Source organism: Gobio gobio (assembly GCF_949357685.1).
Source record: "Gobio gobio genome assembly, chromosome: 22".
Lineage (NCBI taxonomy): Eukaryota > Metazoa > Chordata > Actinopteri > Cypriniformes > Gobionidae > Gobio > Gobio gobio.
The window spans coordinates 36,550,707-36,571,382 of record NC_137118.1 but is presented as its reverse complement, the minus strand read 5'-3'; the positions used below and the strand labels follow the sequence as shown (position 1 = coordinate 36,571,382).

The window sequence follows — 20,676 nt, the reverse complement described above, 5'->3', positions numbered from 1 at the left end:
GCATTGCTGTATTTTAGGCATGTTGTGTCCAAAAGCACATACTTTACATTTTATATCTATACACATATTTATCCACTGTAATGGTAGTTATGGTTTATATGTACACTATTGTTCAAAAGTTTGGGGATAGGTAAGAAGTCTCTTATACTCACCAAGGCTGCATTTATTTGATCAAAAATACAGGAAAAACTGTAATATTGTGAAATATTATTACAATTTAAAATAACTGTTTCTATTTCACTATACTGTATTATAAAATGCAATTTATTCCTGTGATGGCAAAGCTGAATTTTCAGCATCATTATTCCAGTCTGTGTCACATGATCCTTCAGAAATCATTCTAATATGCTGATTTGATGCTCATAAATGTATGAATTTATTATATATAAAAAAATACTGATCCCAAACTTTTGAACAGTAATGCTATTTTATTAACCATGTAATGCCTATTTTTGGACAATCCAGTAATATTTTAATCAAATGTACATTCCCATTATATGCTTATATGCATTCTTATTTGATTAATTTCTTCTTTTCATTCAGAACTTAATGGACACAAACCAACAGATCAGAGTATTCTTAACAAACATCAACACACACACACACACACACACACACACACACACACACACACACACACACACACACACACACACACACACACACACACACACACACACACACACACACACACACACACACACACACACACACACACACACACACACACACACACACACACACACACACACACACACACACACACACACACACACACACACACACACACACACACACACACACACACACACACAAAATGGATAGTACAGTAGTACAGTACATGTAGTTAATTAATATTACAGTACTATAAATATATAATTACAGTGTAGTGTCATTGTTACATATGTTAGAGTTATATAGAGTTAGGGTAGGATTAGGGTTTGTTTGAGGGTTAGTTGCATGTAATTATGCATCATTTACTGTTATTACTATGGTAAGTACGTGTAACATATGTAACAAGGACACTGTAAAATAAAGTGTTACCAAAAGTGTTACATCACAGTTTTAATTACATTTTATTTTACTTTAGGGGAAAATATCCCACAAATGTTTTGATTGGGTTTAAAAATAAATAAAATATAATAATTAGGTTTTTTTTGCTGTTCAGGCTATAGAATACAAAATAGATAGAATAGGCTATGTATAAAAAAAGAATGCTTTTTGTCTAAATCACTGATTGAAAGACAAAACCCACACAGTTTTATTCTCTATTTTCTGTTTTGTTTTGTTCTCCAGCAGGAGAAGTAGCTGAAGGTGGAAGCGGCTCACCTCTAATGGAGCTCCCACCATTGTCTCCTGGTGTCCAGGTCACGGTAATAGATGTGGTGGTTGTTTTGGTCACAGTGAGACGAGGTTGGTCTGGGGGGACTGAAGATGATATTCATACAGTGAGAAATGCTGCGTAATAACTCAGAGGAAACGAAGCTGACACATAGAGGAGGGTATACAGAAAGTCACCATCCTGCCCGACTCTCACCTTGAACCTGGAGGTTCAGAATTATTTCGTCCGTTCCCCAGTTATTGCTGCCGACACATGTGTAATACCCAGAATCCTCTGCTTTCACAGTTTTAATGACGAAGCTGCCATTTCCATGGATACTGCGCCTTCCATCAATGACCGCAGGGGCCGGGCTCCCGCTGTCGAGAAACAGTGTGAATTGTCAATGAAGGGGGCAGAGTTTGACATTTCCCAGCATTCCCCAGTGAGTGATTCTACTCATAGGTATTCAGATGCTCGCATTTGCTCTTAACGAAAAGCTAGAGCTGCACTGCAGTATGTTCTTCACTATGGCATAGAACTCAGTATTAGGGATGGAACGGTATGAAAATTTCATATCACGATTATAGTGACCCAAATGATCACGATTATCAATATTACCACGGTATTGTTCAAGTGAGATGAAAGTGTTCAAAAAGAACAGATGCACACACTGAAAACATTTCAAGTTTTATATTTAAAAATCAACAAACAACAAATAAAACATATGCACTTTTTTTTAAGCAAGATTCTATTCTGTGGCATTTCTTTCCTTATAATGACCGTCGTCAATAGCAACGCATTATAACAGCGCACATCCACGTATCACAACAGACGCGACCTCTCGTTTCATTCAAATGCAACTTGCGTCTCTGTTTTTGATTGTATTGAAAATGAAAGCAAAGGACTTTAAAGAAAATCTGTATAATAAGTGTACAACGAACAGTGTTGGGGAAAGTTACTTTTAAAAGTAATGCATTACAATATTGTGTTACTCCCTTAGAAAGGTAACTAAATACATGACTTAGTTACTTTTTACGTAAAGTAATGCATTACATTACTTTTGTGTTAATTTTTCTCGCCTGGGTTGGGCTTGATTGTTTGTTTTTTAATAACAACAAAAAAAGTAATATTTTTGGCAAATGTAACGGCCCTTTCACACCAAAAGTGAAATTAATAAGCCTCAGACAGAAAGAAATGCAAATTCAGATGTGATCAGATGTGGGCCGGATCTGAGCCGACACTATGTTGTGTCTGGGTTATTAGTATGGTTGAAGTGGATCATCGAAGGTCAGCAGCGAAGACATTGGTTAATAAAGTGAGATTAAACACAAAGTATATTTGTGTAATTTAATATATTTAATTATTGCAGGTTTGCGTAATATTCTGTTTTTGAGTAATAATGAATCTGGGTTTTTTTTTGCAAGTGAGATGAGTAAATGCCCGATCACATTTGCTCTATAACTACAATAACCATCATGTTCACACATCGCGCGCACTTCACACATCTGTTCAAACATCTGCACTTATGATTTCTCTCAACATAGGGACAGGAGAGCTGTTAGTCCATAAATTATAAAAAAGGAACTTTAGTTACTTATTTGAAAAAGTAACTCAGATATTTTGTTGTAAATTGAAAAGTAATCTGATTACGTAACTCAAGTTACTTGAAATGTGTTACCCCCAACACTGACAACAAATATACATTATTAAGCTATCCTTTAAATGTCACCCTAGTCTTCTCTGCAATTGTTCGTTCGTTTTTGGCCCAAAGCCCACACCTCAGATTTGGTCCTTTTAGAAGGCTGAAAAATCCCCATTTCTTCTCATTCAAAAAACAATGTTGCGCGCTGCGCCTGCACCAGACTGATGCTGACTGGACAGGATTTACCACAAGTTTTCAAAATCGTGATAATCAAACGGTTTTAAATGATATCATTAACCGTCAGTACATTTTATTGTGGTTTATCGTGAAACCGGTAATTGTTCCATCCCTAGTATATACATTGTTAGCATATTTGTCTTAATTGACCGTTCGCAAAGACCCGCTCCCTTTAGTTACTGTTGCTATGTCCGACAAGTCGCGCTCTCACACCACACATCATGTTCTCACGTAGTGAAAAACACATCGCAGAGCAAAGAGGATACTGACAACGCACTGACAGACAGGACATAGCAGGTTACTTTTAATATGAAACAAAGTCTCAACTCTAACATTTTGTCATTTTTTTAAAGAAATGTTAACAATAAATACCATTTTGCGGCTCTTTAATGTGTGGTGACAATTCGCTGTAGCGCCTCAGTTAAAGCTGCTTGTGAACCGATCATCTCTTCCTTCTAGTAAATTTACAGTATCAAATAAACATGAATGAACTTCAGAAGGAATGTTGTTTCAACCGCGGAAAGATGTCATTACACACCGTTTTTTAAGTTCAAGTCAACCGACGTTAATCTAGGAACTCTCTTGACTGCTTTGTCGGACAAAAAAGGCGGATTCGGTAGATTAAGATAGGTCAGATCGCCTGTCAATCAAACTCCCAGCGAAGGGTGAATTGACATGCTCATATACATACTTCTATACATTCTAGCTGGTGGCCCTGAAACAGGTTTGTTTACCTCTCTTTTAGCCATTTGACGGCAGGAGGTGGATCTCCGACCGCCCTGCAGGGTAAAACAACATCCCTCATCCAAGGTGTTGTAACAGTACCACTGAAGGTGAGGATTTTGGCAGGAGCTGTTCAGATAAAAACAAAACAAAAACACAATTCATTATTTTATTGATCTATGAAAGTTTAATACTTCACAATTTTACTGCAAAGCACAATCACTGCATATTACATCCCATTTAAACTACCACTGAAGAAGCAAGGAGGCATTAAATTGATCAAATAAACACTGTTCTTATGAGCTTCCTAATTTGTCACAGTTTCCACAAAATATTAATAAGCACAACAGTTTTCAGCATTACGATAATAAGAAATGTTTCTTGAGCAGCAAATCTGCATATTAGAATAATTTTTGAAGGATCACGTGACTGAAGACTTCTTTGAAAAAATATTCAAACTGACCCAAAACAGTAGTGTAAACTAAATATGTGAGAAGTTACTGCATTATACAAAATATTGCACTAAAAGAGGTTTGTTCGGCTCAAAAGGATGAACTTGAGAAGAACTGACTTCAAAATCACATTGCGTTAAAAGTAAAGGGGCTCTTGAAGCTCTTGAAGCATTTGTTTGCAGATTATTTTAATATTTTGTTTAATGCAATGACATTAAGGGGCCGTTTACACCAGGCACGTGCAGAGGGGGGGCTTTGGGTGCTCGAGCCCCTGCCCTTTTTCAAAATGAATCAAAAGTGCCCCTCTCAGACAAATATCAATGATAATATCGTGGTCAATAAAACTAAATAAATGTGATTATAATAACATGACAATGTATACAATAGTAACGAACGGCTCAAAAGCCGGACAATTTCTGTTGAGGCGTTGCCATAACGCGTTGCTATGGGTTGCGTGCATTTTGATTGACAGCTGATTTTCCACTGTTCAGAAACGGCTCTCGAGCCAAATATGGTCCTTTCAGAGAGTGTGTGGCCTTACGGGAAAAAAGTAAACCAATATTATTTTTTCATCCATAATCAGAGCTAATGTGTTGATTTAATTACAAATCTATATATTATATAAGTATTACACAATTCACCAATGCCCGTTTGTCATATGTTACACCAACCAATCGTGATCTGGCAAAGCAAGTTCAAATTCCATTGGGCGATGTAATGTGAAGCGGTAATTTTCTGTTCTTATTCATAAATCGGTTGAAAATTACATGGACAGACGAACTAACGTTTGTGGAACGATTTCCTGTGGTTTGTGTCATATTTTAAATTCCATCACTAACTAAATGGATTTTAACTGACAACAAACAAATCCCTGCACAAAACCACAGCAGCAAAAGTCGCATTAATGGTAAGTAGTGTTAAATTCACTTGTATTTATGTATATTGATACACCGTTTACTATTTCATGAAACTATCAAAGTTAACAAAACCCAAGTGCCGCCGGCACCTACAGGCCTATTATATGAAGTGTAGGCTGGAGAAATGGTGACGTGAAAGGACTTTATTATGTTAACTTACCATTTTTGAATATTATGCAGCATTATAAGTCTCTTATGTTCATCAAGCCTGCATTTATTTAATAAAAAACAGCAATATTGTGAAATATTACTAAAATAATGGTTTTCTATTTTAAAATAATTTAAAATATAATTTATTCCTGTGATCACAGCTGGATTTTCAGCATCATTACTCATTACTCAGTGTCACATGATCATTCAGAAATCATTCTAATATGAGGATTTAATGTCAATGATGGAAACTGTGATACTCTTTTCAAGATTATTTGATTAATAAAAAGTAAAAAAGAACATAATGTAATAATATTTCACAATATTAGGATACTGTTTTTTCTGTATTTTTGATTAAATAAATGCAGGCTTGATGAGCATAAGGATATATATATATATATGCCCCTTTTTTACATTTGAGCCCCTGCCCCTGAAGAACTCTCTGCACGGCCCTGGTTTACACAACACCATTTTCAACTAAAAACTGAAAACTTTTTATGTGTTTTGGCCGTTCATTTACACAGCAACAGCTTTTTTTTTGGGGGGGGGGGCTCAAAACGCAAACTTTTGAAAACGGGTTTCAAAGTACAATTTTTTGAAAACGATACCATTATTGTCTCCGTGCAAACTACAAAAATTATGTGTTCAGTCTATAGGTGAGTAATGTTTCTTTACAAAGTGACATCGCCAACTACCAGTGGTGTAAAGTAACGAATCACAAATACTCTCGTTACGGTAATTAAATCGTTTTTCTCAGGAATTGTACTTTTTTAAGTAGTTTAAAAATAGCGTACTTTTAATTTTACTTGAGTACATTTTAAGTGCTGTATCGGTACTTTTACTGCACAATTTTCCCTACATTATGTTTATTTTTTTCCTATCAACGTGATTGGCTAAGACGAAAAATCAGTCCTGTGACTCCATGCATCACGCGTGTGACTCCAGTCGAAACAACCATGACAGCGACCAGCCTAGAGTGAGAGGGACGCGCTCTTTATGAAAGGGGGTTGTTGCTGGTTACTGTATGATGACTGAAATCGTGAAATTGCCTTAAACAATTACAAAAAATTGACTGCAGAATATTACATTTTCTAGTACACGCACAAATGGTACGTTTTCTGTTAGCGCTGCACGAGTTTGCGGTGCCATCTGCTGGAAACACTTCATTTAGCTTGATTGTTTGCCAGGCTTCAAATTGCATTAGGCATTAACCAATCGTCACTGCTAGATTTTTTCCCTTACATTCGCCCAGCATGTAAACGTATTAACCTGCTTTCTGTCGGCTTATTGAAGTGCATATTTTAATGTAATGTGTTCTCACATGGCGATACAATTTTCCATGTATATAGCAAATAACTTTCATAAAACATCAGATTTACATTTAAATCAGGTTTATTTTTTAATTGCAATCAAAAAATTATGAGTTACTCGATTCTGATTTCTGAAGTGTATTCTTTTTACAGAGAAAACATTCATTGAAATGAAAGCAGTACAATGAATGCGTCTTGAAAAGAAAGAACTGTTTTTTTTTTTACGTAAAATTGTTAATGTACAACGCTTTGCAACCTTTTTTAATTAACCTGCAAGAAAACCTCTACAGAATGGTTGTCATAAATGTTACCAGATTATTGGTTGCTTTCTCAAATATTACATGGCTGTATTTTTAGTGCTAGCAGTCAAAAATAAAACTTGGAGAAATATTGAATATTGTTGGTGATCTCATGTTTTTTTGTTCTTACTGAGAATCATCCATAAAAGAGTAAGCTACATTTTTAATTTGCAGGGTATAAGGTGGAATAACATTCATAGCATAATACTCACTACTCTTGAGTACTTTTAAAAGGGCTACTTTTTACTCCTACTTTGAGTAGCATTTAGGACAGGTACTTTAGCACTACATTTTTTGACAAGTAACAGTACTTTTACTTGAGTATGCTTTTGCAGTACTCTTTCCATCACTGCCAACTACTGGCCTGGCAACATAAGGCCAGTTTCACACTGCACGCGTTAGCAGAACGTAAGCAGCGTGTATGTTAACAGTAATATTCGGCAGCCATGTTAACAGATTAGAGCATTCACACCACACACAGAGGCGGGCCGGCAGATCGTCGCAGGAGCAGAGCAGAAGTGGCAGTGCCGTGATCGTTTCGGCGCTGAGTCTATTTTTGTTGCGCTGCTCACGCTGAATTAAAGCCACAGTGGATTGTTCTTGATCAAAATTGATCTGATTTACATGAAAAATAACTAAATTCATCATGAAATTATGTAGTCAAGTGTTCCGTGTGTTTCACAATCACCATATGACATCCAGTGCTGTGAAAAAATAAATAAAATACACGAAAACACATCACTGCCAGAAAATTTTGCCCAAATTTCAAAGGCCAGTTTAAACGATTAAAACTTAGGGTTGGGTATCGTTTGGTTTTTTTTCGATACCGGTGCCAAACCGATACTTTTAAAACGGTACCGGTGCCTGAACCGATACTTAAAATAAAAAAAAGCCACAAAACAAGGTGGATGAGATTAAAGAATGGCTTTTTTTATTATTTAAATTGAACAATTTATTACAAGTTTAAAGTATACTTAAATATATGAATATAAATAAATACAAAACACAATTTACTTAACAAATTCACAGTAAAACTAAAACCACCTAACCCAACTACAACAGGCCTAATTTAACTCTGAATAACAGTTACAGTAATAACAGCAGTCTGTATTCTTGGTATTCTACAAACCAGCTTCAAGCTTTAGCTTTATTTTGCAGAAATATGACCATTTGTTGGTCATATTTTTCCATTATTGTTTCCATGGCGACACGTCATGCTTCTCACATGACACACAGCTGCCACAATAGCGCTGTACGACAGCTCAGCTGTATCGGGGTTATTTTTTATTTTTTAATTAAAAATATTCACAAACTTGCTAACTATGTCATGAACTATCTTATATTCTGATTTTCAAATATGTGTGAGTTAGTTGATCTATACTGTGCGATGGGCGGCGCCATGTTAGTTTGCACCTCAGAGAATCAGATCTGTCGGATTTACATCACGTAAATTAATTCACGTCTCACGAAATACATGAAAGTAAGTGACCGCTGAACTGGGAGAAGAATAGAGTAAACTGTATAGTTACTATATAATGTGTATCTGATATGTAGTCAAGTTATAGCTGTCTGAAAGGATTGTTTTTGCCGCTTCCATAGACATCGGTGTGTGTTTTTTGCTAGTACTTATGAGCATTTTAATGTCTGAAACCTAAAATAAACATTATGTGGTTGAAAACACTGAATTGTTGTGATATGTGACGAGTGCTGAGCATGTCTGTCTCTGCGTCAGCCAAAGCGCGAAAGCACGTTTGAATTTAAGTGGCACCGAAATGAGGCACCGAAATCTGCGTTCAGATTCGGTTCAGTACATACCGGTTATATAGGTACCGGTGCCGGTACCAACCCTATTAAAACTAGAGGCATATCTTAACTTTAAAGTTACTTTTATCATGTAAACTACCTATATACAGCATGTTATATGCATATGTGTTTGGGACAGAGGGGAACACGGTCGCATTCTCAGCAGATATATGCTGCCCATCATAAATCAAAGCACTAGACAGACAGGGGTCAGAGGAGAACAGTGTGAAAGCACAACGGGCGCGCGCTGCTCCCGCTCTCCATACGCACTGCTTCTGCGCTGCCACCGCACTGCTTGCGCGTGCAGTGTGAAACCGGCGCAATACAGTGGTTTTAGTAATTTTCGCGGATCCGTGTGAATGGGGATCGTTTTGACAACATTGTCGTCTGTACGCAAAAAACGCAAAGGAAAAATATTTACGTTTTTAGTACATTGATGTCGTGTAAACAAACCTTTTGGGCCCTATCATACAACCGGTACAGTGCGACGCCAGGCGTGACGCAAGTGTTTTTTGCTAGTTTCAGCCTGACGCAGTTTTCATTTTCACATCCAGTGCCACGTTGTTTAAATAGAAAATGCACTTGCGCCCATCTGTGCGCCTATGGGCGTGCTGGTCTGAAAATGAGGTGTGTTCAGGCGCATTGCTATTTTGAGGCAACTGAAAACGACTGCGCCATTGACCAGCAAAAACCTAGTCTAAAGTCAATAGCACAACCCTTTTGGACCATGCGCCTGACGCACCGACCGTTTTTTCTGTCATTAAACTGGCAAAAGTGCGCTTCAGACCATGCGCTCAGATCATTAAAATGGGGCCCAAATACCTTAGTGCACAAATACTGTTTTTGGCCACTGTATATATCAGCATATTTATACACCGTGGGAGTATTTGGTATTCAGAAGATTGCTAATGCATTATTGTCATGCTCCTCATGTGAAAGCCCACAAGAGAGTGCAGAGAACTCAAAATACAACTAATTACTCCACATACCCAAAAAGCAGAAGTGCTGAACATGAGGTTTGACTTACAAACGTCGCTCCTAAAACTACAGTTCAGCTGCTTTCCTCCTGGAGAATGAAGGTAACCGACTCACCTTTAGCCAGAGGTTCCACAGTGATGACATCACTGCTGTTACCCCGGCCGGCGGCAGTAACCGCCATCACCCAGATACTGTACTTCCTGTTGCGACTGAGATTGTGAACACGGTGGAGAAATTCATCCGGGGCCACTTCAAACTCGCTGACCACCTGAACGAAACCCCAAATAAATGATTGTTGTTTAGTCCTTTTTAGTGTCTTTCATTGGTTAGATGAATAGATTTACAGGTACACACAGGTTTCTCATATTAAATATTTAATGGAATATTGCAGTATTTATTGTAAATGATTTATCCGTGCACATAATTTTTTTTATTATTCATGTGCCCTCATAATCTTTAATCAGAATATCTTCCCCTCCCACTTGCAGCGACATCTCTTCTCTAATGACCTGTTTACTGGCTTGAGGGCGGGGCAACCAGCCACTCACATAACATCACAACAATAGCAAACCACAACCAACCAATCAAATCCTAAAGGACAAAACCAAGTCCCACCCTACATGAAGGTATTTAAACATCATCTTTAAGCTTGATGGCACAGTATTGGCACTGCCCTAAAACATTTGCACTTCCACACAGTTTAACACTGTCTTAATAGCCAGCCTGATATCTCTCTGGTTAGTATGAGACCATTTGGCTGAGTCTTACCGTGGGATACGAGCTGGAACAGAAGACTGTGTATTTCCTAATAACGCCATTCAGCTTCAGCGGAGGGAGCCAAGAAACGTACACCACAGAGCTGGAGGCCGCAGCTGCCTTCACCCCACCGGGCGGACCTGGCACTGCAGAGAAGAGTCAGGCTGTTAGGAGAGATCTTTGCTAAAGTTTATGACTAACAGATTATACAGATTGGCAAACAGAAGGACAGAATTTAACAGCAATGATATCCCAAAACATAAGCTATGACAATTGGTCATAGAATAAATGTCTGTCGGTCGGTCATACCATCCTCTTTGGTGCGGATGTAGATCTGGTCACTGCGCACTCCATCTCCTGCTCTGGTGAAGGCCAGCACCTGGATACTGTAGTTGGTGTATTTTTCCAGACCCTCCAGCTCCAGCGGGGCCTTCTGGGTAGTGACATTTCTGATTTCCCCCAGTTCTGTGGTGCCATGAACAATAAGGCCATTTAGACTTCTCAAGACCTGCTGTCAGTTGATTTGGTAGCTGATAGGGCTGATATAACGCTAAAGTGAACACATTATTTACTGTAAATTCACACACACACACGAAATGCAGGCTTTGCAAACCATTGTGAAAAAGAAGTACACTGTAACATACTTTTAAAAACGTACAGTGGCCGGTTGCATAAACTGCTTAGACTAGTCTTACGAGTTAGTCATCTATTTTTTTGTTTGGTCATAACCTTTTTCTTTTACATAAAAAGGTACTTTGGTCTAATCTGAATCCGAAAAGTAAGACTGCGAGTTGGTCAGACTAGTACTAAAGATCGTCTTAAAGGGTTAGTTCACCCAAAAATGAAAATTCTGTCATTAATTACTCATCCACATATTGTAACACATGCAAGTGAACCTCATTGGATCTTGCGGAAGTTGCGGAAGCTCAAACGTGCTGTGTAACACAAGAATGAACCTCATTGGTTCTTGCGGAAGCTCAAACGTGCTGTATAACACAAGAATGAACCTCATTGGTTCTTGCGGAAGCTCAAACGTGCTGTATAACACAAGAATGAACCTCATTGGTTCTTGTGGAAGCTCAAATGTGCTGCGTAACATGAGAATCAACCTCATTAGCTCTTGCAGAAGCTCAAACGTGATGCATAACACACAAGAATGAACCTCATTAGTTCTTGAGGAAACTCAAACGTGCTGCGTAACACAAGAATGAACCTCATTGGTTCTTGAGGAAGCTTAAATGCGATGCGTAACACACGAGAACGAACCTCATTGGTTCTTTAGGGAGGTTCAATTATGCTGCGTAACACACGAGAATGAAGCTAAAACGTGCTGTGTAACACGGGAATTAATCTCATTGGTTCTTGAGGAAACTCAAACGTGCTGCGTAATATGAAAATGAACCTCATTGGCTCTTGCAGAAAGCTAAAATGTGCTGCGTAACACGAGAATGAACCTCATTGGTTCTTGAGAAAGCACAAACGTGCAGCGTAACACGAGAATGAACCTCATTGGTTCTTGAGGAAGCTTAAATGCGATGCGTAACACACAAGAACGAACCTCATTGGTTCTTTAGGGAGGTTCAATTGTGCTGCGTAACACACGAGAATGAACCTCATTGGTTCTTGAGGAAGCTAAAATGTGCTGTGTAACACGAGAATGAACCTCATTGGTTCTTGAAGGAGCTCAAACGTGCTGCATAACACACGAGAATAAACCTCATTGGTTCTGGAGGAAGCTTAAACGCGATGCGTAACACACGAGAATGAACCTCATTGGTTCTTGCGGGAGCTCAAACGTGATGCGTAACACACCAGAATGAACCTCATTGGTTCTTGCGGGAGCTCGAACGTGCTGCATAACACGAGAATGAACCTCATTGGTTCTTTAGGGAGGTTCAATTGTGCTGCGTAACACGATAATGAACCTCATTGGTTCTTGCGGAAGCACAAACGTGCTGCATAACACGAGAATTAACCTCATTGGTTCTTGAGGAAGCTTAAACGCGATGCGTAACACACGAGAATGAATCTCATTGGTTCTTGAGGAAGCACAAATGTGCTGCGTAACACACGAGAATGAACCTCATTGGTTCTTGCGGAAGCTAAAACGTGTTATGTAACACAAGAATGAACCTCATTGTGGAAGCTAAAACGTGCTGCAGAACACGAGAATGAATCTCATTGGTTCTTGAGGAAGCTCAAACGTGCTGCATAACACGAGAATTAACCTCATTGGTTCTTGCGGAAGCTAAAACGTGTTATGTAACACAAGAATGAACCTCATTGTGGAAGCTAAAACGTGCTGCAGAACACGAGAATGAATCTCATTGGTTCTTGAGGAAGCTCAAACGTGCTGCATAACACGAGAATTAACCTCATTGGTTCTTGAGGAAGCTTAAACGCGATGCGTAACACACGAGAATGAATCTCATTGGTTCTTGAGGAAGCACAAATGTGCTGCGTAACACACGAGAATGAACCTCATTGGTTCTTGCGGAAGCTAAAACGTGTTATGTAACACAAGAATGAACCTCATTGTGGAAGCTAAAACGTGCTGCATAACACGAGAATGAATCTCATTGGTTCTTGAGGAAGCTCAAACGTGCTGCATAACACACGAGAATGAATCTAATTGGTTCTTGAGGAAGCTCAATCGTGCTGCATAACACACGAGAATGAACCTCATTGGTTTTGTTTACCACAACTGATGTGTAAGTTGATGAATGCTTTTATGTGAATAAAAGCCTAAATTCAATCTGTTCATCATATAAAGCGATCGTGTCTCTTCAGAAAATGACTAAACCTCTCAATTCATATCAGTTTTACTTTATGAACTTTTTGAAGCGTCAAAGTGTCAGTTGCGTAGCTGTCAACGGATGGACAGAAAGCTCTCAGATTTCATCAAAATGATCATCATTTGTGTTCCGAAGCTGGACGAAAGTCTTATGGGTTTGGAGCGTGAATAATTAATGACAGAAGTTTTATTTTTGGGTGAATTATCCCTTTAACGTGGTGGCTAAGTTTATGCAACGGTCCCCTGGTGTGAAAATTATGATATTGAGGAAAATCTAGAGTGAAGGTTGAAAAATTGGCCTCATAAAATCAACTACAACCCATGCAGGTTTGGTTTATGGTAAATAGGGCAGACATTGAGATTTCCTGCAGCTATCCAGGAAAGTTGCAGTTTTTGCATTATTAATATCTATTTTTTCCTGCTATCTATCATTCCTTTCGCACTGTAACTGCAGTTGTTGGATGGAAAAGAGCCAGTGTCTTTTGCTTCTCGTTGCTGAATTTTGTCCTAGAGTCCTAGAGTTGAATTCTGCTGCTTCATAATAAGGCAATTTATAAGCAAATAGCTCCTGGAAAGAGCCGGATCGACATAATGTGTGCTGTGAGTTTGTTCTACTGAGCACAAGTTGATCGAGAGCCATAAAGCAGCCAATTAAACAGGTGTGCAGAATGTGTTATGTTGCTCTCTGGTTTGTGTGCTGCAGCGCTGCGTGATCGATTAGCTAACCTCACAGTCTAAATCACTCATGAGAGGCCACTTCAAGTATGCACGCTGACGCAACACTTATGAAAAGAGAATATTGCTGAATTGCAAAATGTACGTACTGCATCGGTGATATTGCGGTATGTATTTTTGAGTATATAGTAAGCTAATATGCCTGTACTGGGACATAGAAATGCATATTAATCCTAGTCGCATAGCTGCGTGTTCTGGACAATATTAGCCCAAAAAAGCAGACTTTAAAATTTTGAAATAATATGCTAATGTACTGTGATTTGGGATGCGATATGTCTAATCTAGTATCACATATATATAGTAGTCACTATGCATATTGGTATTCAGGTTTTGGGCTTCTAAAGGAAGAATTCCAAGTTGAATAGATATGTTGTGCCACCCAGTGGTCAATGAATGCAAAATATTTATAATATCCCAGTGGTCCATAGATGCACTTGCTGGGGTCTGAGTTTTACCTCCGTCTGGTAGATTGGCCCAGTAGATGATGCGGAAACCCTGTAGAACGCCATTAAGAGCTTCCCTGGATGGAGTCTGCCAGGACAGAGAGATGCTTTCAGGGGAGGCGGCGGTGGCCACAACCTTCTCTGGAGCTCTGCTGGGTACTGAGAGCAAAAGAGAAATATCATCTCAGAAACTGACAGAACAGCATAATTACTCACAGAATATGTTTAGTACATGTGGATGAACTGAAAATGACTAATTCACTTGAATTGGAGAATTTCAAGCATTGTAAACATTTCCAGTAGCCACTAGATGGCGGCAAATATTTCAAATGTGGTTGATGCATATAATGGTCCATTTGATGATACATTTTTAAAGATTAATTAAAGCTATAAACACTGTTTGCATTGATTCATTCATTTATAGGCCATCCAAAAAGTGGTCTGTTCCTCATGTAAATTATTACAATGGCTTACCGTCCTCCATTGTTGTTGCCCGGACCTCACTGGAAGCAGGTCCCGGACCGGCGCTGTTACTGGCCTGCACCACCACCTCATACTCTGTGAACTTCTTCAAGTTGTTAAGGCTCAGGGACTCCGTCTCTCCTGTGGCCTCCATACTAATGCAGACGAACTGGTGACTGCCGTTTATGGAGTGTTCTCGATGGCACACCTGATATCCCCTGATCACGCCATTCTGGAGATGTTTCAGTGGAGCCTACAGATGATGAAATTATATTTGGAATAACGTCTTCATAAGCTAGAACCTGTATATATAGCTCCACATTAATGAAAAGTGCAAATAAATTGACTAATTCAAACATGTTGTCTGGTGGTACATGGTTAAAGGGATAGATAAACCAAAAATGTAATTTCTGTCACTAATTACTCTCCCTCATGTCATTCCAAACCCGTAAGACTTTCATTCATCTTCGGAACACAAATGAAGATCTTTTTGATGAAATCTGAGAGCTTTCTGTCCCTCCACTGACAGCTATGCAACTACCACTTTGACGCTTAGTTAAGTTAAGGAGTTAGTTCACCCAAAAATGAAAATTCTGTCATTAATTACCTACCCTCATGTCGTTCGACACCCGTAAGACCTCCGTTCATCTTCGGAACACAAATGAAGATATTTTAGTTGAAATCCGATGGCTCTGAAAGGCCTCCATTGGCACAATGTACTTTACACTCTCAAGACCCATAAAAGGTACTAAAGACGTCGTTACAAAGTCCATCTCACTACAGTGGTTCTACAATAACTTTATAAAGCGACGAGAATAGTTTTTGTGTGCAAAAAAACCCTAAATAACGACTTATATAGTGATGACCGATTTCAAAACAATGCATCATGAAGCTTCGAAGCGTTGTGAATCAGTGAGTCGATTCAGCAGTTTGGATCGTCAAAGTCACGTGATTTCAGCAGTTTGGCGGTTTGACACGCGATCCGAATCATGATTCGACTCGCTGATTCATAACGCTTCGAAGCTTCATGATGCAGTGTTTTGAAATCGGTCATCACTATATAAGTCGTTATTTAGGTTTTTTTTGCGCACAAAAACTATTCTCGTCGCTTTATAAAGTTATTGTAGAACCACTGTAGTGAGATGGATTTTGTAACGTCTTTAGTACCTTTTATAGGTCTTGAGAGTGTACAGGAGGTCTTACGGGTGTCGAACGACATGAGGGTGAGTAATTAAAGGTCCCGTTTTTTGTGTTTTTTTGAAGCTTTGATTGTGTTTACAGTGTGCAATATAACATGTGTTCATGTTTCATGTGTAAAAAAAACAGTATTTTTCACACAATTTATCTGTATACCGCTGTTTTCACTGTCCTCAAAACGGCCTGAGAATTTCCCTGTTCTATGAAGTCCCTCCTTCAGAAATACGTAACGAGTTCTGATTGTGCCAGCGGTTCCCGTGTTGTGATTCGACAGCAGCATAGCGTACGTTGCCCGAGAAGGTCACGTCTCTTACCATAACGGGGAGATGAACGCACTCAAACTACAGCCCCTGAAGGCCAAACAAAGGTGATTTGACTCCGGGATGAAAATAAAAGCGTCTGATGGCGACAAACGCAACCGAACCGAACCGAACGCAACACTCCCTCTTCTCCACGAGGGAGCAACAAGACCACGCCCCCTTTTTCGCGTATTCTTGTGGGCGGAGGTTAGTCAACAAACTGCTCTACTGACGTAATTAAAGTAGGAAATACCAGGATGTAGTCCAAACCGGCCGTTCGCTGTAGGCTTTGAAAGGGAACTTCTTTTAAATAAAATATCTTGCTTGGCATTGAACTTTGAGCTTTATAATTTTACAGGTATTATTTATGCTCTAACAGCAACATTACACACAAACTAAAGTTTGAAAAATGGGATCACGCAGAACAGGAACTTTAATGACAGAATTTTCATTTTTGGGTGAACTAACTCTTTAATAAAGAGATCGTAAAACTAATCCATATGAATTGAGTGGTTAAGGGTGTGTTCACACTTGTGCATGTTTGGTTCGATTCAAACGAACTCTGGTGCAATTGATCTGTTAGTGCGGTTCATTTGAATAAGTGTGAACACTGCCATCCAAACCCTGGTGCGCACGAAAAACAAGTGGGCCAAGACTGCTGAAAACCGAACCCTGGTGCGGTTGAAATTAAATATGAACGCAACACAGACCAAAGACATGTAAACAGGCCAAAAACGGGACATGATGTCACAAGTTCAGTACAGGCGTCTGAAAGGCGTCTCCTCAAAGCAGATCTTCATTTGTGTGTGTGGCGGAGGGATTCCTGCCTCTGTTTTGAATCCTTTACACATTTTATAAGTTCTTCACGAGTTCTCAGCTGGTCAAAATACCATTACATTGTTTTGGATGTTCGATAAGTTCTGTCACAAAATATAGTTTGGTGTTAAAATGCCAATGTGAATGCTAAATGGATCAGGGCTAAATGTTTTTTTTTTTTTGGTCCGGACCAAACAAACAAAGCGAACCGAACTACAAGTGTGAATAAAAGCCTAAACTCAATCTGATCATCATATAAAGCAATCGTGTCTTCAGAAAATTTGGACTAAACGGCTCAATTAATATGGATTCGTTTTACGATCTCTTTATGAACTTTTTGACGCATCAAAGTGTCAGTTCCGTAGCTGTCAATGGAGGGTCAGATTTCATTAAAAAGATCTTCATTTGTGTTCTGAAGATGAATGAAAGTCTTACGGGTTTGGAACGACATGAGGGTGAGTAATTAATGACGTATTGGTGTGTATTGATAATGACGTATTATAAAATGTATTGGTGAACTATCCCTTTAAACATTCTCTTCACTTCAACATCATTTTTTTTTTTTTAATCTTTCTCTCTCTCTATACAGTATATACATGTACACATATACACACACATATTTTATATAATTAGATTTTTTAATAACAGAAATATTGTGAGTATTTATATATTACTATAATTTATAATTTAATAACAATATATAATTTAATAAATTTATTTATTTTATTAAATATATTGTTAGGGTTGAATTTATATTTGGATTGCATTTTTAAATGTAGAATGTTTCATTAATGCCTGAATTTATGGTTTAAGCTTATGTGCTTGACATGATTTTTGTAGTCAAATATAATTCAATATATAATATAATATTTTTCATAAAACTAGTATTTAAATAAAAAAGATACAATTATACAAATAATCTGTATATATAAATATTCTATACATACATATATTGTATTAACCGTATATATATAATTTAGTTCAAATTAGTTTTGTAGTCAAGTACGGTATATACATTTATTACAAAACTAGTATTTACATTTACAAAAATTAATTAACTTTATATTTTATTCATTTCTTTATTGTTATAAATATTTATTAATATATAAATATTATAATTAAATCATTAATAATAATTAAATAAATTATATATATAATATACATAATAATTGATACACTTAAATAATTGATATAACTATATACAATATAGCTACTTATTTTTATCTACTTATTATTCATATATATATATATATATATATATATATATATATATATATATATATATATATATATATATATATATATATATATATATATATATATATATATATATATATATATATATAAATACACACACACAATGTATATAAAGTTATAGAAAGCATGCAGAATCTGTAGAATCTAACAACATAAGAGGACTACATTTAACAACATTTATTAAAATGACCCATTCAAAAGTTTATGAACCATTGATTCTTAATTCTGTGTGTCATTACCTGGATGATCCACGACTGTTTTTTTGTGTTGTGATGGTTGTGCTTGAGTCCCTTGTTTGTCCTGACCAACGTTCTTCAGAAAAATCCTCCAGGTCCTGCAAATTCTTCAGTTTTCCAGCATCTGGAAATGCATATTTGAACCCTCTCCAGTAGTGACTGTATAATTTTGAGATCCATTTTTTTTATTTAGTACTGCCCTTCGTTAGCAACAGAAGATTCTTGCATGTTTCCCGAAAGACAAAGTAAGTACAATTTACCTTGATCTTCAGATTCAATAAGTTTTCACCCCCTGGGTCTTAATGTGTCGCGTTTCCTTCTGGAGCATCAGTGAATGTTTGAACCTTTTTTAACAGTTGTGTTTGAGTCCCTCAATTGTCTTCAATGTGAAAAGATGGATCTCAAAAGCATATACAGTCATTGCTGGAGAAGGTTCAAATATGAAAAAGATGCTGGAAAACTGAAGAATGTGCAGGACCTGGAGGATTTTTCTGAAGAACATCGGGCAAACTGCTCAGGACAAACAAGGGACTCAAGAACAACCATCACAACACAAGAAGAAAAAACAAACAGCCGTGGATCATCCAGGTGACGACACAGTATTAAGAATCAATGGTTCATAAACTTTTGAACGGGGTTATTTTAATAAATTCAGCAATGTTTTTGTCTTGTGGACTATATGTAAACATTTTTATGTGAAATATTTTATTCATGACAGTACTAAATAACATGCATTTTGGATGATCTCCCTTAGTTATTTAGTTAAAATTATTCACATTTTCACAGATTCTGCAAGCGGTTCACATACTTTTTCTTGCAACTGTATATGTACAAACAAATGTATATACTACATACACTACCATAAAACAGCACTGATACAGTCATAATACTCTGTGGCCTACCTTCCATGTAACTTTTATGCTTTGGGAGGTGATGGCTTCCAGCGTCACGTCTTGGGGTGGTCCTTCTGGATCTAGAATGGTAAAACATTCACTTTTTTGCCTGGTCTGAAATCTGCTGTCATATTTCTCATAAACAGTGGCACTCGCGCTCATCATCACAGTGCTTAGCATCTCAGTCACTCTCCTGTAATGTCACCCTTGACCACCGGTCGGCAGTATTGCAACATAATTGCTTCTCTGTGTCAATTGATGGAACAGTTCAACAGGAAGTGAAACATTAACAATATGTTTATATTACTATTTGTTCTATGAATAAAAAAAGCTCTTCAAAAAGCCTTAAAAGATTCCCAATACATTTTAATTATCAGTAATAGGATGAAAGAGTAGCATGATGAAATGTATATAATAATACCAGGGGTGTGAAGTAAATTTGATTTCACATCACCAATATGACCAGTAAATCATACCTGCTTCATCTGTGGTTACGGTGAGCTCGTTGCTGGGTTCGCTGTCCCCAATGTGATTCTTCGCAAAAATACGTATGTTGTAGGTGGACGATGGGTGGAGTTCAATGATGGTAGCCTGGTTTAAGGTGGGAGAAACATCTCTGGTCCTGCGGGCTCTTTCCCAAGTTTCTGTTTATGGGGAGAGACATGCAAATGAAAACATATCTGGATCTCATGTGTCTGCTGATTATCACAATTTCAAGGTTTATGATGATCTATACATGCAAAACTACTGCATTCATTTGAATCATGTACCTGTTTTATTTTTGCACTCAATATCGTAGCCGGTGATGGGACTGTTTCCATCGAATCCCATGGTCCAGCGGAGGGCAATGGTCCTCTCTTTCACCTCACGAATCTCCACTTTAGGAGGCTCTGGTGGCTCTGAGAATTTAACGAAACGGCACTTAGATTCTCAGAGGCTCCACATTTAAATCAGGA

General features: G+C 37.9%; 1 protein-coding gene across 1 annotated transcript in view; it reads right to left on the bottom strand.

Moving 5' to 3' along the window:
• Positions 1 to 20,676, bottom strand: part of dscama (Down syndrome cell adhesion molecule a) — a gene marked incomplete at both ends in the record, with an annotated part of 120,588 nt that overhangs the window by 12,540 nt on the left and 87,372 nt on the right. The window contains 11 exons of the mRNA XM_079803751.1: positions 1,330 to 1,428; positions 1,538 to 1,698; positions 3,935 to 4,052; positions 9,947 to 10,100; positions 10,601 to 10,734; positions 10,898 to 11,053; positions 14,573 to 14,719; positions 15,035 to 15,275; positions 19,730 to 19,800; positions 20,197 to 20,364; positions 20,491 to 20,619. Of these exons, the coding sequence (XP_079659877.1) occupies positions 1,330 to 1,428; positions 1,538 to 1,698; positions 3,935 to 4,052; positions 9,947 to 10,100; positions 10,601 to 10,734; positions 10,898 to 11,053; positions 14,573 to 14,719; positions 15,035 to 15,275; positions 19,730 to 19,800; positions 20,197 to 20,364; positions 20,491 to 20,619 (1,578 nt within the window). The remainder of the gene's footprint in view (positions 1 to 1,329; positions 1,429 to 1,537; positions 1,699 to 3,934; positions 4,053 to 9,946; positions 10,101 to 10,600; positions 10,735 to 10,897; positions 11,054 to 14,572; positions 14,720 to 15,034; positions 15,276 to 19,729; positions 19,801 to 20,196; positions 20,365 to 20,490; positions 20,620 to 20,676) is intronic.